The sequence below is a fragment of the Pyrgilauda ruficollis genome, unplaced genomic scaffold, assembly GCF_017590135.1.
Source record: "Pyrgilauda ruficollis isolate IOZ18807 unplaced genomic scaffold, ASM1759013v1 scaffold4, whole genome shotgun sequence".
Classification (NCBI taxonomy): domain Eukaryota; kingdom Metazoa; phylum Chordata; class Aves; order Passeriformes; family Passeridae; genus Pyrgilauda; species Pyrgilauda ruficollis.
The window spans coordinates 3,076,337-3,101,921 of NW_024525489.1; the positions used below are offsets into that span (position 1 = coordinate 3,076,337).

General features: G+C 39.7%; 1 protein-coding gene across 2 annotated transcripts in view; it reads right to left on the reverse strand.

The window, feature by feature from the left end:
• Nucleotides 1-25,585, reverse strand: part of RPS6KC1 (ribosomal protein S6 kinase C1) — an 85,255-nt gene that overhangs the window by 21,807 nt on the left and 37,863 nt on the right. For both annotated transcript variants that reach the window (XM_041477193.1, XM_041477192.1), the window contains 3 exons: nucleotides 18,456-18,548; nucleotides 7,623-7,670; nucleotides 5,951-6,083 (listed from right to left, as the gene is read on the reverse strand). In XM_041477193.1, the coding sequence (XP_041333127.1) occupies nucleotides 5,951-6,083; nucleotides 7,623-7,670; nucleotides 18,456-18,548 (274 nt within the window). The remainder of the gene's footprint in view (nucleotides 1-5,950; nucleotides 6,084-7,622; nucleotides 7,671-18,455; nucleotides 18,549-25,585) is intronic.

Sequence of the window (25,585 nt, forward strand, 5' to 3'; positions counted from 1 at the left end):
GCCTTCGGAGCCCTGCAGCTTGCACAGCACTTCAGGATTACTGGTCTGCAGCTGATCTGGTGAAAATAAGAGTTGTCCATCCCATAATCACCAGCAGTTCTTTTCTAATGTTATACTTCTACATTTATTTATATTTTTGATATGAAATGGCACGGAGATAAAAAAATAGAAAAGTTAATGAGAAAGAGAGCAAGAACATACATATTTTTTACCTATGTCTCAGAGTTTATACTCTTTTTCACACTTTTATCCATAACAATTAATTTCCTTTAAAATTCAATTACTTCAAGTACTATAATAAAATAACTTTGCCCAGTTTATTAACTAGGCATGGAATTATTCATGTCCATTTCACACCAAACAATAAAATCTAATTTGAGAACCATGTCCTTACTGCATTTAATAAAACACACTATTTAATAAAAAAATTATATCGTCTCCCCATCCCACCTGCATTAAGATAAATTAGTACAAGCTAAATATTTTCATCTATGTATTACTAGTGTTTAGTCACAAATTTATTCTGAAAACACAAATCTCAGGTGTTTCAAAGCATGTTCACAGACCACAACCCATGAAGACTCACATAAGAATTTTGGAGCTTTGGGAAGTGCCTGGCACAACACCACCTCAGACTCCAGGTATGGCTTTAATGCAAGTATGAGCACCATCAGTGCTTCCTCTGAAGGAAGTTGTAAGAAAAGGTCTTGCTAACAGAGGCCTGCCTTGAGCTTTGACCCAGGGAGGCAGAAAGCTCAAAACCTTCTTCCTGTGTTCTTTTGTCACATCATTTTCCTGTGTCACCACTGGACGCCAGGTGTGCTTTTACATGTGACACCTGAACAGCTCTCACTGACCCAAATGTTTGTACCCCTACACTAAGGTAAGAAGGGGCTGGGCTGCCCACAATAGGAAGAATGCAAGAATTATCCTTGCACAACTTAAGTTTTTCACCTATTGGCAAGTCAAGCTGCTCTCAGGACAACTCCTGTCTTCTGCTCCCTCCGCCTCACCTCATGCAAGATTTCACACAGCCTCCACTGTATGTGGGCTTCTACTTGGTTTACTGCAGTTTAAGGGAGACCCAAGAAAGATTAAGGAAGGAAAAAGAGACATGTAGGGATCAATACTTCAAAAATCCACAGAAAAATCACTGGCAGATTTGAGAGGTTCAGTAGACATAAAAGTTGCAAAAGACAAAAAAGAAATCTCTTTATTTTTACAGTGTTCAGGAATTCACCACTGTCCACTTGTGAAAACAGGGAGAACTGCAACAACTCATTTGTTTTTGCAAATCTATTATCTTAGGTTTTGAAAAAGAAGTTGTTCATTATTAATGACTTGCATTTAAAAACCACACTGGAAATGACTACTTACTGCAACTTCAACTAAAGAGTTAAACACAAGTAAACAAATCAAAACGAAACAAAAATTATGTCCAAATATGTTAACATACAAATATTTCAAGATTGGCCTCCTGGTCAAGTGGAAATACGTAAATAAATGCCATGCAATAATTGTGTTCTATAGTGAAAAACAACAATTTCATTCCTTTTTGAAAACATTCAATCCAGGGTCAAACAAAAGTGATATTTGTATCTGCGTATGTAATTATGCCTTTATGAATGACATACTAATAATCTTTCCCCCTCTCCCCATGTGTTGTGTAAGATCAAGAAAACCCATTAGCAAAGCGTGCTAATATAGTATCAGGAATCTATAAAAACTAAAATTACAGAAATCAATCCAAACAAGTAAGCTTCAGTCACTGTCAAACAGTCCAACAGACTAAATAACTATAAAAGCAACAGTATTAAGCTAAAGTTTGTTAGTGTTTAATGCCATTTCAGAACTATATTATTAACGTAACTAATTATTAAGTTTGTTTTCTTCTACCATGAACTGATTCTACAGCCAGCCTAGTTCAGTCTTTCTGGTTTTATAAGCACATGAAAATCATCAAGTTCCACATTCTTCTGCAGCTATTCAATGAAAAATTTCTTGTTAGCAGCACCATACTTAACCACATTTCCAGTATTCTGGAGCTTATACCTCTGCTTCTAAAGGCAGAATCTAAAAAGTTAGTGTCCAAAATAATCAACAGGAAATTCAGCACAAAGTGACCAAGTGATGAAGCTGACTAGGAATCTTTATTATTCTTTCAAATGTTTCTGCACCTTTTTTTTTAATAGCACTTGATGTAGGAACACCAAAAAGAAAATACAGATACTATATAGTACATATGACAGGAGAAAAAGAAACCTAGCAGATCAGCAAATTTAATCTCCTAAACATGTTTTTGTTCCAGCTGACAAGAAAAATTCATGACCAGTTGGATTCTTCCTCACCCAGTGCTCAGACACTTCTCATTTCAGCTTCACATCCTGAAAGATTGGCTGACTAAGGAGACATATTCCAAAATACATCAGTAGCTTTTGCTAGCTTGGCCCATGAGAATATTCCCAGGGATGAAGTATTGCAATTCTCGCAGAACTGGAATGCAGCTAAGAATGCAGCAGTCACTGTATTTAGGAAACCCAAACAAAGTCAAAGTGAACAACCCAGGCTTCCAAATAACTGTAATGTGATAGGGAAGAAAAACAGAGTACTGAAAGACATATGCTTGAATTATTCTCCAAAACTGGGCCCAACTCTCTACATCACTGCATAAGGATTTGTGTATGGCCAGGACTTCCAATCCTCAAGCATGCACCTCATGAGAACTAATAGCCTTCCTTGCTGGAAAAGGAATAATTTCATGGTTTTCAAAGAATCACTGTCCTCCTTTTGAATAGAGACATGCCTACCGGTAAACTTCACCATGTTAATGCAACAGCTACCAAAAATGGGGCTTGCACAGTTCCTAGGCCAAAAGCAAAGCAGACACACAGGAACTGCCTGGCACAACAACAATATTCCACAGCATCCCAACAGCAGACGCAGTGGAGCTGCAGCTCCACACAAACGGGAAGCTGCCCTCCTGCCCAATCTCTAACACATCAGTAGTTTACAAGCATCAGAGTCATGTATCTGCAGTCCTGTATTTCCAGTGCTCTGGTGAATCTCTGCTGCAAGGTTTGCTGGTTTAGGCAAAGCTCCAATGCACTTGGAGCAAAAGCTACTATTCCAAAGCAGCCTCCTGAAAAAGTCACTTGCCAAGGAGCATATCACCTTCCCTACATTTTCTGATTGCTGTCAAATATTTACAGCTAGCATTATCTCCTCTCCTAAAAACAAATCCCCAGCTTTGCAAGCCAGAGTGCTACCATGGTGTTGTCTATCAATTGCTGCGTGCAGCAAGCCTCTTCAGCAGGAAGTTTCTTGAGTGCTCTCCAGATTGATAGGAACTCCAGCTTGCTTATGCTTAAAGAGATTTGACAGCTTCTAACAGCCACTTAAACTTTGATGTCCCATGGAAGCCCCCCAGCCTATTTTTGAAGCATCTGTTTCTAAAATTTCTGTTGTTAGTAGTGCCAGGAAGAAGCGAGGCCTTATTAACATCAGATTGGCTCTCTCCCACACTAGAACTTGGCAAGTGCTTTCCAAAAAAGCTACAAGATAACGTTATGGACTTTTGTGCTTCAGATACATCCTTGAAGTGTCTCACTGTGGCTGGGAGAAAAATCTCTAAAAGAACCCAAGACCTCACTCACCAACTCCAGGCATGTTATACCACCATGATTTACCAAAACAACCAACCAACCAAGGTCTTCTTCTTGAGTCTGTGGTTAAGCTTGCAGAATTCCACACAAAACCCAACAGTGCTGCTCTTAATAATAGAGTTAAAATCTACTATGGATAGGAAACAGTGAGCAGCTTAGCAAACAGTTATTGTCCATTCATAGCATTAAAACCTCTGAATTTGCTACAGTATGAGCCACTACCCATTTAAGTTAGTATTTTACCTTTCAAACTCACAATGATGTAGCTAACAAACCTAACATCATAAATCAGCACCACTTACAAATTTGACTGGTACAATCTTACTGCTTACTAGAATTACTTGGAGTATGAATATTTAGAGCATTCAAAAGTCATTGAAAAATTTCAAGAGACTATTGCATAAAAAGTACTGTCTTAGAAATTTTTATCCTTTCCCAAAATCAACTACAAGCATCTTCTCTATTCATATCTAATTTGAGATGGACAACATTTTAAGATAGGTTTGTCTATAGGGATTCCTGGTATTATTATCCTTGTAATTTAAAGAATGAGTACTTCTAATGTAAGACTGATCTGATCAAGACCATCATCAGTGGGGTGAGCAAGACTAGTCTGCATACAATGCAGCGTAACTTTAGCTCTATTTTTATTTATTCTTTATTCCCACAGAGTTAGAAGCCTTTCTCCCGAATCCCTTTCCAGCATTAGTGTCACAGCAGGGTGAGGAGCGGTGGCCATTGCCCCAGTTTGGGATTTGGAATCAGGCCCTACATCTGCAATACACTTATTTGAATACATTCTCAGGCAATTTACTTATCACTGTGTACCCCAGCTACCCCTTTTTACAACAGAATATATGGCTCTTCCTCTCCCTTTGCATGTTCTGAGCTCAGACAGTAGGTTCATGAAAATGAAAGAGCTCTGATTGTGCCACGTCTCTATTTCTCTTACTGTTATCACAATAAAATTAACACTTCCAGAAGGTTGTCTTTGTCTTTTACTTAAAACTTTTGTTCTTACATCTGACCACTTCTGCCACAAAATTCCACTACTACTCCACTCATTTTTCCATTTGTGTCAAGGAAGAACGTTCTTCCTAAAGAGAAGAGCAAAACTGTAGGACAACAAGGGTTGTGGGTGGGATTTTTTGTTTGGTTTGGGGCTTCTTTGGTTGTGGGTTTTTAAAAATACTTTTTCTCTGAACAAAATGTAACCGCTTATGTGCAGCTCAGGTGAGAATCTCCCAATTAATTTGTCTATTATTCTATACACATCTCAAAGAAAGTGCTGCACTGTACAAAGCAGCAATGTAAATTTCCAAGATCACCATCAGGCCCTACTGCAATGTGAGGCTTTTCTTCTTGCATCAGTGCTCATGGCAAAACCAAGACACACATTGCAGAAACATTCATTCCTGTTGCAAAGCTAACTTTAGCTGGCCTCATATGACAAATTGTTCATGAAAAAGCCAAAATCTAAGTTATTAGGGGAAAAAATAAATAATATTCAATGTAATAAAATTATCTTCTCTATCAGTCAGCTTAGTTTCTTCACATCATCCATTCTGTCTGAGTTATTAACATTTCCTAAAAAATAACTATTAGCAACCCCAAAATTTATATTCTGCACTCATTCTAAACAAATATGGGTAATTACATTTAGGGAATATTTAAATCCAGGTGTTAGACAAAAAAATCAAAATGTAATTATTTTGTGCCACCTGTTCACTGTACATTTAACAGGAATTTTATAAATAGTTTGAAGACACATCTCTGTGGTTCTGCTTTGAACTCCTGTGTGATGCCACTAGCTATTTTCTTAAAAATCCAGATCAGAGCAATATTAACCAACAGGAAAATGTTCATGGTTTTTAGCAGAGCTATTAAATTCTAGTGCAAATACTTGTCATTTTAACTAGAAGATGCTAAAAAGATTTACTAGTCAAAGACTATCTCAGAGATAACTAAATAATGCCGATAGTTGTTGCAGTCAAACCACTCCCTCTCCTGTAGAAAATAAACAGTTGGAAGCCTTCAGTACTGCTACAATTCAAGTAACCCATCAGGATTTGAGGCCATTTGAAGCAGGAATGAGATCCACCGCAGAATGAGAAGGGAAAAGGGGGAGGGACAGAGGAACATAGTGGGGTGTCTTACATGACACCTCTCTGCCACACTAAAAATATTTTAATGGATGGAAAGAGATTCATCTGACAATGAAGTGCGCCATTGATTAAAACTGAAAAACTTTGACTCTTTTCAACAATATGCTTAAAGGAGAGACAAACCTTCTGCGTGCTGCAGCACGAGGAAGACAGACTCCTCGGAGATGATGTACTTGTGCAGACACACCATGTTGGGCACGCAGCGGGGGATGATGGTCGTTCTGCTCCTGCTGCACTCACTACTTTTCCTTAGACCCTGACAGAGAACAAAAAGGTCAGTTGTACCCTCAGTTGCCTTTGGAGCCTGCTGTGCTCTGTGTTTATCAACGAAACTAATCTATCCGAGTTACTCTGGGCTTCAGAGAAACCACTCATCTGCTGCTCTATGCCCCTCGGTCCCCCGAGGCTGTGCTGATGGCATCTGGCGCGTTTCCAGAGAACAGAAGATGGCACAAAGCTGCCATTAAAATCAATTACATGGGTCAATGTTTTTATTAGAATCTCTCTCAAACTAAGTCATCAGGATGACACTCAGTTATTTCCCTGTGACCTTTTTTTAAAATTTTATTTTTGCGCGTGACCAAAAGACACTATTAAAAAAATTCAATTCAAGTCTTAAAGACAAAACAATGCCTTAGCCTCACAGGTAATCCTCACATTTCCATTTTACTTTACTAAAGACAGCAACCACCTCAATAAAAAGGAACAGAAAGGATTAGTCTCCTTGAGAGGCAATGATTTTTGGGAGGCAGCGCAGGGATGAAGTTGCCAGAAGTGAAAAAATTGATGTGGGAGGGTGGAAGGGAGGCGAGAGAGAAAGAGAAAAAAATTATGTCAATAGTGTGACCTATTACAATATTGATAAACATAGGCAGTTACATGGGAAATTCAATGTTACCCTATCTGCCAGTAGATAATGTGAGGTTCTAATATACAATATTCACAAATGAACCTTTATGAGAAACAAACAGATTTGCTGTATCCTGCACATACAATTTCAAAGGCCGATGCACAGTTAAGGTGGGTTGTAAGCCAGATCTGAAGCAAAGTCACAAAATGTTAACAAGTAATTATAGCTTCATGTTTGGGACGCAGCTTTTTTTCCATCCTTCCCACCATTAGCAGTGGAATTCATGTCAAGGGGAGCCTGAAGTAAATGGCCACAAAAACAGTACTCAAAACTAAACCAATTCTCAGCATCACAGATGCTCTGAGCACATTGGGGTCTTGATCAGAACACTTTCTGAAACATAAAAGAGTAATGCAAAAATTTTACTGACCAAATAACTGTACAGAAAGGTACTGGGTTAGTAACATTAAACCTAGTTATCTCCGATTATTGATGTAAAATGAAGAAGGCCAGTTGTACATTTCATCCAGAAACCACTCTGGCCAGCAGGATATCCCTCAGCAAAAGAAGACCAAACACAAAGTGCAGTGAATGTGCTCAGATTAAGGAGAATTTTCACCTTTGTCAGAAGTCCTGAGCCACCAGGGCTTTATAGATGTTTTAAGCAGCACATTAAATGTGTGATTCTCTACCAAAGCCTGCAAAGGTGTTGGCCTCAATAACCAGAAGTATTTCAGGTGACTAAACCAGCGCATCTGAGCACTAGGGATGTTAGAGAGAAAGGAAAGGAATGCAACCAAACACTGACAAAAAGAATTCCAGGGAACTTAATGCGTATTACCATAATAAAAATATATTGCAGGGATACCTCTATAAACTACATACAAATTGATCTTTGTGTGGTGGTATAATTTCAGAGGCCATATAATAAAAGATTTTACTCACCTTCAATATAAAAGTCTGCTGTGTTCTAGTGTCCATTACAAGCAAAACCTAAGCAAAAAGTAATCAGAATTTATTTAGGATTCACAGAAGTAAGCGAACAAAACATAGTTCTTAAATCTAATGCCGAATACTCTTACACAGAAAGTGATATAATCAATTTAAAAATTAAACCCCTGCAGCATACAGACTTGACAACCAGTCTCTTTTTTTTTTTTTTTTAGCAAAAAAATGACTGAGGATCTAGATCTTTAAAATGAGGGTAACAACAACAAAAAAGAGGATTTATTTAGAGAGAAAAGTGTGGATGGGTTTCCTGCAGAGGCAAGAACACGTACAGCTGCAAAGAGCATCTCTGCTAGCAGTGCATCACCTCTACTGAAAGCACTTTAAACAAAGCAATGAGAGAAGCACTAAATAGCACCTACACTTTTAGCAAGCACCATTTGTTTATGTGTTGAAAACAAAACAAGAAAAAGATACAAGTATATATACATTTAGGAAACTGCAGCTTTAGAAAGCTGGAACCCTCTGCCTTCAAGTCACCCTGCTCAGGAATTAAGTGTTTTCAAACCCTAAGAACACAGATGTGCTTGAAAAGCACCAGCTGCAAGACAGCCACATGAGCAGCACAAGCACAAGCTCAACCCTCCTCTAGGAACAAGAATGTGCCATCATTGTTTGTTTACAGCAGACATTGTAAGCTTCCAATATAAATATTCACATACAGTTACAGCAAAATAATTAGGCTGCAAAATCAAACTCCTAAAGGGCTTCTCTCCCTTCCAGGCACTGGGGTTACCTAACGCTGGGTTGAACAGACAAGGAGCAGTGAAGATCAAGCCAGCCTGCACCCACAAAGACTTCTTGCAGAGGAATGACACATCAGGAGCAACAGGGCTTCATCAGGTGGCAGAAGGAGAGCACCACCCAGCCTCCCTCAGCTCCCTGCTGCGAGGGGCAGCAATGCAGCCATGCTCTGCTGTCTCTGGATGGCAGCATTCAAAACCTACTTCTCTCTCCACTGCATCTCAAACACGAGAAGGAGAACGGAAGTATTTTCTAATCATTCCTCTGTCACGATATTTCACCAAAATAAATGAAGTCACAGACTCTTCCCCATTTCAAAGACCTCCTCTTTTACTAGGCTTGCAGACAATTTTAAAAACTTTTCTGTATCTTTGGCAGGGGAAAAAATATCAACAGAAGTTGGTGCTATTGAGATTCTTTTAAAAAAAGGAATGACACACAGTTTCCATTTCAACAGCATGGTAAAGAAAGACAAATATTCCCAGTCTTTTGAGTTTGCCAAACAACTTTTTAGGCCTCTTACATAGGGCTTCCAGAAACAGAGGAAACCAACTCAATAAATAACAACTGTAAAACTGGTTTTGTTATCCTTGCTTAACCAAAAGGTGTACAATTAAAATTGAGAAACACAAAATCACACCAACCAACCAAAGAAAATCAACAGAACAAGATAAAAAATAAAAGCCACTTTACAAGAGGTGCCAAAAGAAGATAAAAATGGTTTGGAAACACGTATGTGTTTACAATCACTCTCCTTCCTCTTCTCCCAAGTTTGTTTGCAACTAGACACTGTTCACATTGAGGCAATAAATACGAGAACATATGTGATTTCTTTTTTCAAATGTGCCCTTTGACTGTCAATATCTCCCAAACAGGTGTTGGCTAAATGATTATAAATTGGCCTCTGGATACACCTCTTCAACTGAGCCGTACAGGACTGGCGATAATATAATTAGACCTAAAAACATCAGGCTGGTGAATGCTTTCCATCTGTTTGGCAATAATGTTTAGTTAACAATAGTCTTTAAAAGAAGCACCTTCAACTTCAGTTCTTGAAGTTATTTATAGGGCCATTCTTAACACACCAGCACGCTTGCTAACAAGAGCTTTAGCCACTTGGAAATTATTAGCCATACGGCTGTATATGAAAAGGAATGGCAGCATTTAACATCTGTATCTCTCCAGATTTACAAGCATCAACCTCATTTAAAGTCATTTCTTAATGAACAGTTCCGTGGTCTGTATTAATATTATAGTTGCACGCACAAAGATCATAAGAAGCCAAACATTTTTTTAATACCAACAGTAGGCCAATCAGTAATGAAGCTGTCAGCATAAAGGACAGAATAATAGCTTCTTTAACCCTCAAACAGGATTCGTTCATTTGTACAGTAGAAGACACCAATTTAAAAACTGCTCATGGGTTTGCTCACCTTTATAAAGACAAAAATCTAATTTGGTACTAATTTGATACAATTGTCTTTCCAATAAAAGGCTCCTAAAGTCATCTTTCATTCCATGATAAAACAACTGCTATAACTAAAACTGTCATGAAATAATTACCTTTGATAGCATACCTTATTGCACAAATACAATTAATGTATTCCTCCCTTTCATTGTTCACACTTGCTTATCAGCACTGTATTAGCATATGGTGCAACAGAAGAGATTACTGAGCCCTCTCCCCATAAGTTGAGGTACAGAAGCACCACCACCAAGGCCAATAAAGCAGGCAGCAGGTCCCTGTGGGGTAACTTCATCTGCTGCTATATTGCAGCATCAACACGAAAGCAGCAGCTACACTTTTATACCTGCAATAACAGCAACTAAGATCCCTGTGCCTTTGAGGTTAACTACCTACACGGACTACCCAGTCCAACTAACCAGCTCCTTTCTTTTGCTTCCTATCAAGCATCCTACCCTCCTCATATGACTTACATTTACAGTTCCACTTCATTCTAGGGACAATTATTTCTCTGTTGATTCAGTACCAACCTTTGGCAAGACTGTTTACATCAAAAGGGACTCCAAAAAGCCCAGGAAGAGTCTTGGAAGTAACTTCAGAAATTCATGTAGTGATGGTCCATTTGGCCCTGGCAGACTGCAGACTTTACATGGGCCCACCAAATCAAAAACTTGTTTCAAGTGAAAGCAGCCTGCATGCATTATTACACAGATGTGGTTTAACCAGATTCTCCCAAATAATTAAAGGACAACATGAATGGGTAAGTCACTATCAGAAAGCTATTTCAGGAAGGGGTAAGTCCAGGAAAGAAAGGGTCACAAGTATATTTGCTTGACTTTTTATCACTCATCCAGAGCAGAGAAAGGTCAGCAGCTCTTGCATGCATTACAACACTGCTGCAGAAGGGCACAACCGACCCAGGTGCCAACTTACTCCTCACCTCACGCTTTACAGCCAATTTATAGACAGCAGTGCACCAAGTCTCCTGTTTGCATTCCTTCACACTTCCCTCGTGGAAAAAGGGTTTTTGTAATTCTAAGATTCCTTTTTAAAATGCAAAGTGACATGTCCTCACCCTAAAGGCACAATGGGACAAAACAGGATTCCACAGAGTATTCCCTAGGAGAGAGCTCTGCTATTCTCTAGAGCAGATCACACAGAGATGCTGGCATTAGCCGAGGCTGCTTCTAGCTCACAGAGCTGACAGAACCTCTTTCACTACATAAGTTATAATATTTAACTTCTGCTAACAATGAACTGCCGGCTGTAACATTCAGCATCCTGTCTCAGAGAGGAGGGAGAAGGCACAGCAGGGCACTCCTGGGCACTGAGCAACTAGATTGTGACACAAAAGGAGACAAGGCAAAATCCTATTTGTAATACTAATGGATGAACAGAGTCAAGGTCCACATATCGTGCTGGCTCTTACAGCTCTGTTGCTTACTCATTCTTTCTTTATTTTTTTTGCACTGATGACAACCTCAACACGGCCAAAAACACTGACACACAAATAGCAATCACCACCAATAAATATCTAATGTAAATAAGTGTCTTCAGCAGCACAGACATCCTAAATTTTTACAAGCACTGGAGCTCTCAGGAACATCCCAAAAAACAAGTGAACACAGCAGCACTGCACAACAGCATCTCAGTAAAGTGCAGACATGATGCCAAACAGAATTTCCTACTTGTCATTTTATTTTCCTTCCCTCAGTCAAGAGTTAATTCTGATGCTGACAGCAGCTACTTAAAAAAATTAGCTTCTTAGATTTGATTTACAGTGTACCCAACAGCTTAGAGGAAAATAAATTCTATTCAATTCAATATAGTAGGTCCAATTAATTGGAGAAAAATAAAATAAAACCTGCTTGGTAAATAACCATAGTCTAGCTTTAAGAAAACAGTTAATTTTAAGATCCTTTAAATGCACAGAAATTAGCAAATGTTTTGGTATGCTAATTTTTTTTAATTAAAAGATATTTCTGCAGTAAAAGCTCTTTCATATGCACTACTGATTCTTCATCAAACGTTAAGTTTCCAACTTAACACCAGTATAGCCGGTGGCAGCCTGAAGGTTTACCATCTGCTGCCACCCAAAGTCACGGTGGCCACCTTCAGAACATATGCATCAAAGCCCTGAGATAAGAGACCGAAGGAATACTGCAGAAGTCAGCATAAGGGGGAGCGCAGACCCAGGGGCAGGCAACAGGCAAGGCGCACCAGGAAAAGAGAACGTGGTGAACCAGCAGTCACCCCAGCGAGCCCCCAGCCAAGGTCACGGGGGACAGCTCTGGGAGAAGGAAGGGCTGCTCTGAAGCACGCTGCTCTCCCGCGGGTGCCTTGAACACTGACACACAAATCCTATGTGTTAACACACTGCACACATTTGCTTCCCCAGATCCCCTTCCTTTTCTGGGATTTTGCCCCCCTCCCTTCTTCCCTGCCCAGCATGACAATACTGATTTTTTTTTCCTAGTTTCTGTTCATTCATAGCACAGAACATACCTGTGCTTTTTATTTACTGGAGCGGCTTTTAACGCTAATCAAAACAAAGACGTCAACACATTTGCTTACAAAAATGTGACTTTAAGTTCACTAACACAAGTGAAAAAAAGCTCGTGCCTGATCAAAGAAAATTGAATAAGATCTCTTACTGCAGAATCAGACAGCAGAAAGGTCTCCAAGACAAACCACAGCTAAGGGATTACTTTAAACCAGCTCCATTTTGTTATTAAATTGCTGCTTTACACCGAAAACACATCATGTAATTATTGTCACCAGTGGGCCACCTATTAACTCTGGTCCTTATCTGCTAAACAAATGTATCCTTATCATAGGATACACAGATAGGATAGACTCTAGCAAAAGTCCTACAAACTTGAAGATGTATCAGATGAGGATTTTTTCTCTTATGTTTACCCCACCAGCTGGAAAATGCTGTAGTGACAGATGACAAGGAATGAGACAAGTCATCCACCTGATGCCTGGCACAAGTATTTGGGACTGCAAGAAAACCTCAGCCGAGGCTGGAGCTCAGCTGGGCGCTGCACTCAGGACACAGCTCTGCTGATGCGCAGGAGCAGGGGTGCAATTCCTCCTGCTCTCCTCAGCTGTGCCGGCTGTCACAAAGCTACCAGGATTAAAAGATCTACTTAACACAGATTTATTCTTGTCACTTTTCAGATTACACCACCCGGACTCTCACTCATCTCCCTCTGTCGTTACAGAAAGAGATTACATTTGGCTAATATGTATGAAAAATGTGATTATTCCTTATCCTTGTACCTGTGCAATATGAATTATCTTCAGTTTGCAATTATTCCTCCTTTCAAACCATTATTCTAAGGAACTTAGACTCTGTATATTCTATGACTTGGAATAATAGTGTACTTATAAGACAAATGGTGCAGCTTTAAATAATGAAAATGCTAAGAAAGAAGCATATATTCAAATTTGAATTTTTAAATACTTTGAGTCAGTTGGTAACAGAGAGAAAAGTCCACTTCCTTAAAAGTAAACTAAAAACTGACCAGTAAATTACAAATGGTGAAATATTAACCTAGAAAATGTATCTGGCAGGTTTTAATAATGAAAGCATTTTACAGTATGAAATGCCACTGGCATCCCAGAACAATTGCCTGGCACAAACTATGTATTAAGCAACTTAGTAACAATTAGGAAGAAAAACTTAAATAATCTTGGCTTAAAAGAAAATATCTCAATAATTTATTTCTCTCTGAAGGCCAGAAGACATATAGTACAGCCTGCAGAAGAACATTCAACAAAGTAATTTCTTTTTTCTAAAGGCAAGGGCAAAATTTGCATTACTCTACCAAATCTCACTCAAGTCAAAAGAAATTTTAGTGAGACAAACAGGAAAGAAGCTAGAGAGAAGCAAGGGTTACAACAAAAAACACTGAGAAATGTTCAGATTTATGGAACATAAATGGAATAATTTCAGGAAAACCAGTGGCACGTGTTTGGGGGCAGGGAAGAAGGGACAGGACCCTTTCTAGCTGGCAGAGAGACTACATTTTAAAGTTGAGCAAGCTTTGTTACTTGGGGCTTGAAACCTGACAGTAGTTTAGGAATAATCCCACAGCAGTAGGGAAAGGAAGGTGGTGAGCCAAGAAATCAGTTTTGACAATAACTCTGTAGTTGGTTTGGTTTTGTAGGACTTGGCAAGCCACTTGAGAAACTAAAAGGTTATCAAAACATAAAACCAGCTCTTAAAAGTTTACTTATATGAATAGTTATTATTATTACTCAGCTGCAGATTTTCAACGTTTTTCTACTGCTATTTTCCATTATGTCCTGTTTGTATGTACATTCCAGCTCCCTTTCCCCCACACTTCTTAAGCACACACAGCCACTCAGGCAAATCTGTAAGATGATCTAAAGGTGCTTGACAGAGTGCACCTGAGAGCCAGGGGAGAGAAAACATCTGCTATGGTCAACTCCATTTCACAGCTGCAACAGTCTTTAATCTCGCCTGACAATAAAAGGCTGAATATTTAAGTTCCTAACAAACACTAAAAGGACATAGTTAGCTATGTCTGTTACTCATGCAACAACACCATACATGCTGCCATAAGAAGGGACTATTCCTCCTACCCCTCTGATTAAATTTCATTAGAATTAGCCATAACCTGTTTGAATTCAACTCTGGGTCTGCAGATTATGCATGTGAAGTTGACATATATTCTACCGATTTCTGCCTTTTGGCACTTTCACTCATTAAGCAGACAAATAGTGATCACGCTTTATAAATAATTAATAATATTAATTTGGTTCTCCGGCGTATTTTTAAAGTCACTTCACCAAAATGTACAGCCACCAGAATTAGGACTTCTCAGGACAGCATGGGAGACACAAAAAAACCCTATATTCACAATTAGCAGAATTGCTTCCATTTTCTAAAAAACATAATCTATCTCAGAAACTCCAAAAATAATTTTACCACAAGGCCCTGATGAGAATACGTGATTTTATTAGGTATCATAATAAAGCTTAACAGTGCATTGAACAACAAGCTCAAATGCATGGACAGCTGTGGAAGAACTGAACACAGCCAGTGCCAGTACTGACAGTGCGCCTTGATGGGGGACCGGGGAGGGGATAGAAGAGACATAAAAGACAGTCATTGGTTACAGAGGCATAGTTATTACTTAATGCACTCTGCTTTCAAGGTGAATCTTTAAATTGAATGAATCTAAATAACAGAGGGTTCTAAAGAATAAGAAATTTGGTTTGAAACAGCATTGTGAAGGTATCCAGCAGCACCATAACAAAGTCGTTTCTTTAGGGGCTGGTTGTAGCTTCAAAGGAAAGATTTGCCTAGGGCAGAAACTCAGCACAGAACCTACAACCTTGATTTTTAATTAGGCAAATTTTGAAAGCAAAACTCTTCCCTATTCCAAAAAAAGAAGTTTCCTACTTAAAGGTATATGAGATGATAAAATAATTGATCATTCATAGCTGGTGATAACAACAGCTACAATATTTAGGTACTTGTTTCCTATGCAGTACCTCTGGTAACACTAGTAAGAGCCTTGCTAACCAAACAGCAGCACCTCACATTCCATAACGTTTGCAGGACAAAAGCCACCTTTACAATTAGATTACACCTCCATTTTCAGAAACCTACTCACAGGCAGGCTCTTTACATATTAAACATATAAAATACCTGCAAACACCACCTCGTTACCTTTTGACACCATGAAGTGAGCAAACACAGCAGCAGCAGAACTCAAAAAAAAAAAAAAAAAAAAAAAAAAGGCTTCCTCAAGCAAAATATAGTCTACTAAAATAGTCAGATTTATACTACAGCCTTTGCACGAGAGCAAAAGCAGAAGGATGGGAGGCAAGGCACATATGGTCATACTTCCCTGAATTTTCACAATAATTTAAGGAGCTTAATAATGTTAAGATCTCTAACTCTCAGATTTAGCAGAAAATGGTCAAAGCAACAAAAATTATTGAGGTGACAAGGAAGGTGAAAGGGCAGACAGGGAAAGACAGACTGCACATTGGGAATAAACCAGGCTAAAATTAAATACCTAAACATTCTGCCTGGTCTAAAATAGTTTGAAAAACCCAGAGTTTCAGGTAGCAACAAGCATTTTGTCTGTGAAAATGAATCCAATTCAAAACACTTGAAGAGGCTTCAAAAGAAGAACAAAGAGTGACACGACTCTAAGGGAAAGCACTGAACCTTTCAGCACTTGAATGAGGGAAGGTTAACAGCTGGTTTTCTCGAGGCAGCTCTGTAGCAGGCAGACACCACTCTGGGCTTCAGCAGTGGGAGAACAAGTCTGCAAACCAACCAACACCATTTTCAAGTCGGTGTGTTTAAGCCAGTCTTGCACAGGATTAGTCAAGCCAGCAGTTACAATGCCAGTGGCTCATTACTACCCACACACCCATTTTCTGCTGAAACAGAAGCAGCTACCTTAGGGTTAGAATGGAAGATTATTTTCAGGCAAAACTCTGCATGGTGCTGAATCAGTTACAGCCTTGTGCCCAAAAGCATAGCATCTTCAGTGCTGGCCCTGAAAATCAAAATCCATTTTCAGGAACAAGCACGCTATGTCATCTACTTTGCTGTAGCAAGGATACTTACACATTGATTGGATTTCTCCATGATGAGAGCTTTAGGGCATATGGAAGCAGAGAAGGAGGGAAATGACAGTGATGGTGAGGAAGGAAGGGAGATGGTGCTTTAAACTAAAGGCAGGGGCATCATCTCCAGCCCACAGACATGCACACTTTTGTTTCATATTCACATGCATTTTGTGTATGCACTATAAAACCAAATAAAATATTTTCTGGGCTTAGAGTAGGTTTTCATTTGCCTCACAATTTTACAGATCCCTAGAAATATGTGCTAAAAAGCAGACTACTCAGAATAAAGCTAAGATTGTGACACAAGAATCTGGAAGAAGGAAAGGAGAGTACAAAGACTCCTGAAAGAATCCAGCTCCCTTTTCTACACAGTAATTAAACATGAACTCTGAGCCCTATGATACTGTTCACACAGGAGCATTCCAGCTGTATGCACAGGCCTGCTACTCCTTGCATACATCTCCAACTCTGAGAATCTTGTGTTTTTCTCATCATCAGAACCCTGATTCTCCCCAGCTCTGCTTCAAAGATCTGGACATGTTCAGCTCACACCTGGGACGCTTACTGAAACTGCTCAAAGAGAGCTAAGGAGATCAGGTACCACCAAGGACTGCAAAAGCTTCACTCTGGTCAAGCATCTTTTCCAGTAGCTGCTCACTAGCATTACACAAGAAAGGAGATACTGAGAAAGTCTTTCTTGATCAATTTCCAACATCTCTGCAGGTTCACTCTGTCAGAATAATTCAAAAAATCCATGCACACTGCATCCATTTAGTGGCTACTAATTTAGTTAGCACCTACTAACAGGTGCTACAGATAGGTGGCCTTTCCAACATGTCTCTCTGATATGTACACAGAGTGGAATACAGGCTACATTCTGCATCTACTTTCAACTGAGGAAAGAAGATACAATGAATATGAAGTCAGAGCTCAGGAAACCTTGTGTGCTATAAAAACAACCATAACACCTGATGTATACAGCCCCCCAAGGAGAAGTTATCAACTTATGCACACAATTACAATGAAACAGGCAAAGATAAACAAAAAACAGTCCCAATAGGTAGGTTCAGTCCAACAAGAAAAAGAAACCAAGAAATACAGACCTCAAGGGATGAGCCACAGGTTTTTGATGCACGTTACAAATGCATAAATTGACCATGCATCAGTAGCTCATGCACAAACTAGGGACTACATAAGGAACTATCAAAAGGCACAAGGGATTTGGCACAGCAAAAAGGAAACGAGCCGTTCCAGTCTGCATTAGCCACTGTCACACTGCTGAATAATGCATCATCTTAAAAGTATTTGGTAAGGTGGTAACTAATCAGCATTATCAAAACAACCTAACAATTCTTCTGGTCTCTTAATTAGGCTTGCAAAAAATTCTGTATGGTCCTTTACTGTTTACAGACGGGTATTATCCTGGGATTCTGGAAGACATTATTTGCATGACTCAAAAATAAGCTTGGCTTCATTGCTTGAATCTCTGTCTTGGCAAGGGATTTCAATTCTGAATTCTCAGGGAAGGAGAACAGTCATGTGTGTCCCCAGCTCCCACTTCAAGTAAGAGTTCAAAAGTAAGAATTTCTACCCTTCTGTATTTTCAGTATCCACCAGACTGTTCAACTGAAAAGAGATCAACTTGTCCTTACCCCAGAACAGCAACCATGATTTCATTTTTGAAAAACAGGCCTGATCCTATTGAATGCTACCAAACATGTACCTTATCCTTTAGCTCAAATACATTTTGCATGACCTTACATGAATTGCTTAGATAAAAGCCTTTTTGTCTTCTACTTTTGTTATTTTAAGGTGCAGATGCATTTGAGTCATTTTCCCCTTTTGTTTCATATTCTTAAGATCCACAGCTTCAAAGACAAAATGTCAGCATGTAGTCGATTTATGAGTGAATTCTTGAAGAGACACTGAAGAATTACCTTGTCAATCACCCCAAGGACTCTGAAGGTCTTCAGTTCCTCGGCAGGGCTCCTTAGGTTCCAAGAGGGCCTTGAACTTAGTGATCCTGGAGGCTAATGGAAGATATCAAAGATTATACATCAATCAGGGTGGTACTTGAAGGAAGACTGCCTGCTGAAGCAAATGCCAGGCCGAAGGAAACTAAATTTATCATAAATCAGAGAGACTGAAGATGAAAGGAGAAGTTTTCTGTTTGTCCTTAGCGGGGGGAAAAAAATCAACTTGCAAGTAAATAAAAGTCAAGATAAAACTGAAAACAAAAATTTAACAAAGAAAAAAGCAATGAATTTTTATATTTTCTATGCTTAATGGAACCCAGCAATTGATTACTTAGTTCTTACCACATAATAATAATCAATCAAAGCCTTACAGGTATTCTGGGTACAAAATAATTCAGAGATCACTGAGGAGGAGAAAGCAAATTAGAGGCTTTTTAAGTCTGAAGAACATAAAAAATAGAATTATAAATAGGGTTCTCTTGCTCTCTGGTGGGCTTTATGAAATCCTTTTAGTAATAAGGTGCACAATAGAAATGATTCCTAAAGCCGCCTTAGAAAAAAGTAACTAGCTATGTATCATTAATCTAGAAATTAACACCACAGCAAGAAAATTGGCAGGTGCTAACTATTCAAGTAGTTAATATGCTAATATACATAGATGTTTGTCCACACTATGTTTTGTAGTTTTTCAGAGCAATTCAAAGCTTGAATGTCAGAGGGAAGGAACAACATTTCAACTGGAAGTCTTTTGGAATAAAGATCAACATTTAAGCATCCCATATACCTCTGGCATATGAACAAAGATTTTCAGCAGTTTCTAGTTGCCAACTGAGAGAATTTATTAGATCTTCCTCCAAAAATTCAACAGGTAGCTTCAAATAGAACCACAGATCTGTATCTCTTCCTCACAAATAAGGTAACTTCATTTGCAGAGCTGCTGAATGTAAAACTCCTTTGAAGCATAACCTGGCCTCCCCAAGTAGATTTCTATTACACAAAGGTGCAAAGGAAGAGGAAGGTCAGCATTCTGAGGCAATATTTAACAGCTGTGTCACAAAGGAAAATGGTTGGTAAACAAATATGCTGTGGATTAAATGCTTAAGTATCAAGACAAATCAAAAAACTTTCCCTTGTGATGAGAAACTCCAAGATCCTGAACTAGGCAGAGCAACTTCCTGCCACCCTGTTTTTTCCCCCTCAGGCATCCTCACTGTGCTATCCTCCAAGGACAAAGCTACTCCTCGAAGCCTTCCCCATTCACTCAACAACATTCTCTCCTTCCAAATTCCTTCCTAAAAATCAGTACTTATTTAAGTACGGATTGTCCACAAAATCCAAAAGAAAGGACCATAAATACATGTTCAAAAAGCTTGCAGAAAAGTGTGCTTTTCTAGGCTCAATGTTTGGGAGTTTATTAGTGATCTTCATTTTTTTGTATGGATCTGATAATTGTTTTGTCATGTAAACCCTGCCAAGCAGGAATACCAACAGCAGTTAAGAAAAAACAGCCCAGATTCTACAATCTAAAACTTTAACAGGAAGAAGAATAAAAAAAAGAAAATTCTACAGGAACTTTTTCCTCCAAACCTAATTTCAGTTCCACATTCCAGTGAGCTGTTGAAAGTATTTTGAGAGTAGGCAATTTTTCTGCAATAATGAAAAACTTCCCTTGAAACAAAGAATTGTGTTAACACAGTTTATTCATGACAAGATTTCCAAGGAAGACATTTGAAGGAAGATAACATTTCCTAATCCTCTAGACTACTATAAAAGATTTTTACTTCTGTCTGCTTGCTATTACATTTCATAACCATTCCTCAATAATCACGCTTTTAAAATTTGCTCTTATGAATAACATTCAACCATGAATTAAGTTCATACATCCCTGCAGAAGTTAATAGTTTTCTAATAATGCTATACAATCAGATTTCTGCACCCATCCTGTCCAAGGAGCCAAAAAAACCCAGTATATATATTTTAGGTCCTTCTCTAAAATGTAACCAGTGGTGGCACAGTTGGTAATAGCATGTGTACACACAGATTTTTATATGTGTGCTCTACAGTCACTTCTTACCTTAAAGGGATTTACAATCACATCCACATTTCCCAGCAGGCTCTCCATTTTCATCAGTTTTGCTCTTTAAAGTACTTTGGTTTCATTGTTTCAAAAGTCTAATAGAAGAGCCCAATGATGGGAAGGCATCACATTCTGTTGTGAAGCAGGATGGAAACAAACTCTGAATTCCCAGAACAATTCCCAAAACTACAGCAATTAAGCACTCTATGAAACAGCCTGCTCCTCTGAATAGAGTAAAAATCCAAGCTCAGCATCTAGGCAGCAAGAAGAAAAACAACTAAAAACCCTCACTCTGATCAAAAAACAGAGTGGGATAACAAAAAAAAAAAAAAAAAAGCTTCATTTGCCTTTAGAAATGAGACAAATATTCTGAACAAACTGTAAGGCCACCTCTGCCTGCAGAAGGCCTTCAGCAGTTCAAATGCTCAGCATGCTGCTCAGGTATCCCAGGATCTTCTCTGTTGTGGTCAGGCCCTCTCTATTTCCAGACTACACTCTGAGCTGCATGGCTGGATTTACCCAGAGTAAGGATAGGCATCACCAGATCCTCTCCCACCACCACCTTTTACCATGTGTAGATTTCAAGTAGAAAAGGCTGATGCTGATTGGACCCAGCAGCCTGTGGCCACTGCTTGCCTTTGGAAAGCTCTGGTTTTGTAAGCTACACAAGGAATATGGCCATAGCCCTTGCCTCAGCTTTGGCATCACTGCCAGCAGGTAGAAGAGCAGAGGGAGACAGAGAACTCCACCAGTCAAGTAAGAGAAAGGGCATTTCACGTTAACCTCATTTAAGGCAAGAGCACTATCCCTAGCCCAGTGACACAAACACCAGTTGATGGGAAATCATAGAATATCCTGAGTTGGAAGGGATCCCCAAGGATCCAGCTCCTGGCCTCACAGGGAAACTCCAAAAACCACACCATGTGTACATCTCAGGCTGGGGGCACCCCAGCATCTGTGGTGGGGCTCCTTGCACCCTTTTCTTCCTGGGATGCAGTGGTACTCGAGGAATGGTGGAGTCCTGGTCCTTCCTGGGTTGCTCAAAGCAATCCACGTGCTCAAGCAGTGATGCCCCTCGCACTGGTCTCTCAAAGCTTTCCCAGCACAACCGCTACTTTCCCTGGATTTCCCTCTAATTAAATATTTGATCTTTATTTTCCCCTCTTCATTCTTTCACCCAGAAAGTTCTGCTAATTTAACTGCTAATGCTGCCACCTTTGACATCAGTCACCATGGATCCTCAGGATAAGAGAACTTTCATGAATACCAGTGCAGACCTGCACATCAAAATGCAATCTCCCCTTGCCTTTCAGATATTTCATTGATATTTCAATAATGTCTACCTGTAGCATAGCCAGACCTTCACTTGCAGCAAGGAGATGCCTTGTTTTGATGCAGATACACTGGTATCTGCCTCATGGGTGTGACAGTGCTTCCAGCTCTCCTGGTATGGCAAACATCCTGGCTTCTTCCTCTCTCTGCACCAGGAGAAAACCAGGTCGGATTTCTGCCTGCATCTGAACCAGACAGAACTACAGCATGCTTCAGGAGGCCCTCAGTGAGCACAAGCTGGGAAATGCACTTTTCCTGAAGCTGGGACACATCTTGGATGTGATCCTAGAAGTTGAGACTGAATCTCTTATTTTATGTTAAATTTATATCTCACAGAACTACAGCAGCGCATTTTCTTTATACTTCATGTAATTTTCATGCACATTTAATGAGAATTTTAGGAAGATATCTTATGGAAACCACAAAGACTGCTTCTTCTGTCTGGGCAACAGGCTTGCATATACCTCTTGTTACTAAATTGCTTTGAAAAATCAAAAATAATTGACATTTTAAAAGACAACAGCTTTCATAATGGTGCAAAAAGAAACAACTCTGAATATACGAAGTTAGGTGTAAGTAGAATCAGAGCCAATTTCAATCCTTGGGATGCAGAGGGAATAAAAATGTGCTTTATAAAAACAACCAAAGTTAAAACATCCCCACAGCCTGTACAAGCAGCTGTGCTGGGCTTTGCCACTGACAGCTATGCAAGACTCCAGCTTCCTGATGGTCAGGCCAGTGTGATTCAGAGGCTGTTGCTGCAGCTCCTACTCAGGCTTGGAGGTGGCTCCCAGAGATGCTACTTATAAAGGGGCAGAGAAGAAAATGCAGCTTGAGAATCTGTAAAATGAGCCAGCGCTGCTCTTACACAGCGCTCTGCAGCACTTGTCCAAGAGACGGCCCTTGAGGCTGCCGTGCTGCACCAAAGGAAGAAGGAAAGGACAGCATTTGCTGCAGCTTGTTTTTCCAGAAGGTTCATGTGCCTGTTTAAAAGCTTCAGGAGCTGTCTCCACATCTCCTACTCTTATGGATCACAGCAAGGCTTTTCTGAATGTTTACAAGACACTCAGATGAGTTCCCAGCTCAAGGTCACAGCTGAGTCAGTTCCCTATGTTTCTTTTAAGCCCTCTACCCAAAACCTTTCTTTAACAATGCCAAGGATTCTCCAAATACCATCTTCTTGTGCTCCTCTCTTCACCACTTGAACTTCCAAGCAGCAGGGGTGGTTGCTAAGGATGCTATCCTTGAGAGCTACACTGCTGAAAAGTAACAAAGTAGCTGTTCTTCATTTGGTTTCCATGACATCAAAGACAATTTTGCTTCTCCGCTCTCAAATACCAGACTTTTGCCTCTTTAGGGAAATCTAGTCTTGGAAAAGGCAAGGGCCTGGCATTTCCAGCCACAAAAGAATGGCTCACTTCCTCCTTGCCCGGACTCCCAGAGAAAAGCCAGGCTCTGTGCTTTACCTTCACATGGTGCTCAGATGGCAAAGGGTACATTTAGTGGGCACAGGCTTTTGAGACTGCTGCAGGTGGCCCAGCACATGGCTGGCATCCCAAGCCTTTGGGAGATCTGACAGGCTGAGAAGTGCAGGACAGTAACTGAACCTGCACTTCTGAGCTTACTGCTTCCCTTGCTGGACAGTTCTTTGGCCTGGTGGAGGTAAAACTCCATGTGTAAGGAGGTAAAACTCCATCTGCAAGGAGGACAGGTTAGCCGAGTTCTGATGCCCATGACTGCTCCTTTTAAGGGCACCACAGGAAACACAAAGCCACTTACAGCAGACAGAGGTGACAAACCAGTTCTGCCCAGTGACACCAGGTCACGAACAAGAGCACTTTGCCTTAAATCCCCACGCCCACTTACTAGCCAGACCTCTTCCTCCAAGGCGCAAATGGTCTCAGCACCCCCACTGCCCATGACATTCCCTGCACTGAATCATGCTTTCCATAACAAAACTGCACTCTGCCACTCCTAAGGGGGCCCGGGTACTGCACTAACCGTGCCCATCATGCACTTAAGGTCTGTAGGAGAAGGACACAAAGTATCTGCAAGTTGCCACTTGTATCTCCCAAGAATCACACTGTCTATAGATGGAGGTTCTTCCAGGGCACTTATCACTGTCCATATGGGGTGGAATAATTCATACAAACTCCAATATAAACTGTCTCGAGAAGTAAAAATAATAAGCAGTAACTAAAGTGCAAGAATTCAGGCCTGCTCAGCAACCAACACAGGGGAACAGTCACATTCCTCATTTTCCTTAAGGCATTAAGCAAAAGCACAGAGCATGCCAATTCTTTGTGGTCCCTACCACTATCCTCACAATTATTTTGGGAGTTAAGTCCTTCTCCCAGGTAATTTTCAGCTATGAACAAGAGACAAGCTGTTCCTCACCACAGTCACCATGACCCATAAGCACTATCTGCCCTCAATATCAGCAAATTCCAAAGTTCTAAGAAAAAAGTAAAACTTACACATTATGAAGAGCAGCAAATAAAGGACATTAAAATACATGTAAAAACACAGGGAAAAAAAAGGCTAAATCATGGCTGGATGGCCTTTTTTTTTTTTTTCTGTACACAGCAGAATCAGCCAGATGCAACACTTTGTACAAAACAAGATTTGCCATGATTTGTCAATTTTGAGTTTCAACACAGAAGGAGAATGGTTTTTTATTCTACCTGCTTTTTTTTTCTTGTCTTATCCCAATTAAATCTGCTCTTCTTTGGATCTGCAAAGAAGGCATGTGTCTTATTCAGTACAGCATAAAAGAGGAAATACTTTACCTCTCAAGCACACACAGAAAAATGCAACCTATTTCTTCCTCCTTCCCAACCACAGTTAGTTTTTAAACTTATAAAAAGGCAAAAATAGGTTGTGCGTGGATTTTTTTCTCTTGTTCTTCAGTTTCCAAACACACTGAGGATTCCATTCAATATAGCTTCTTCCCCATTTTCAGGGGTGTTTGACCCAAAGAAAGAATACCTAGTAGGAGTTCCTATCTGTCCAAAGTACTAAATTGTTCAAAGTACAGTTCATAGCAACAGCAAGACTCCAAGCCTCACAAAATATATCCCATTTGGAACATCCTCAAAATTGTGGGCTCTCAACATGAAAAAATCTACCCTCAAAAAATCAGTGTCTTTGCTTTTTAAATTTACTTATTAGACGGACAGCTTTTAGAAGGCCTCCAAATTTTGCAGCAGCTTGTCTCCTTAAAGCATTTTTAGATCCGTGCAAAGTAAGAAGCAATAATCTTCTATCCCTTTTGTTATCCCTTGATATTAGAGAGTCAGGAAGTTTGTAGCTTTTATACTTACTGCAATAGGGCAGTCATTGACAATAACACAGTTTAACATGACTGCAGTAAAAGTCTAAAGTAGAAAGAGATAAATCCTAAAGGAACTGTTTAAGGTAGGGCAAGTTAGATATTTATCAAAGGTATCTTAGAACAAACTTTGTTTGTCTTTTGTACGAGCACAGATAAGGGTATTCTGCTCAAGAAAGTGGCATTAGCACAGCAACTTCTCAAAAATCAAAAGGAACTGATCCCACAAGCATATCCAAGAGAGACATTTGAAAGGATCAGGAAGAACCTTTGCTCTATTAAGGACCTGTTCTGTGAAAATTAATCTGATCCCCTCTACCCTGTGCTTGACTCACTTGTGCTAGGCTAAAG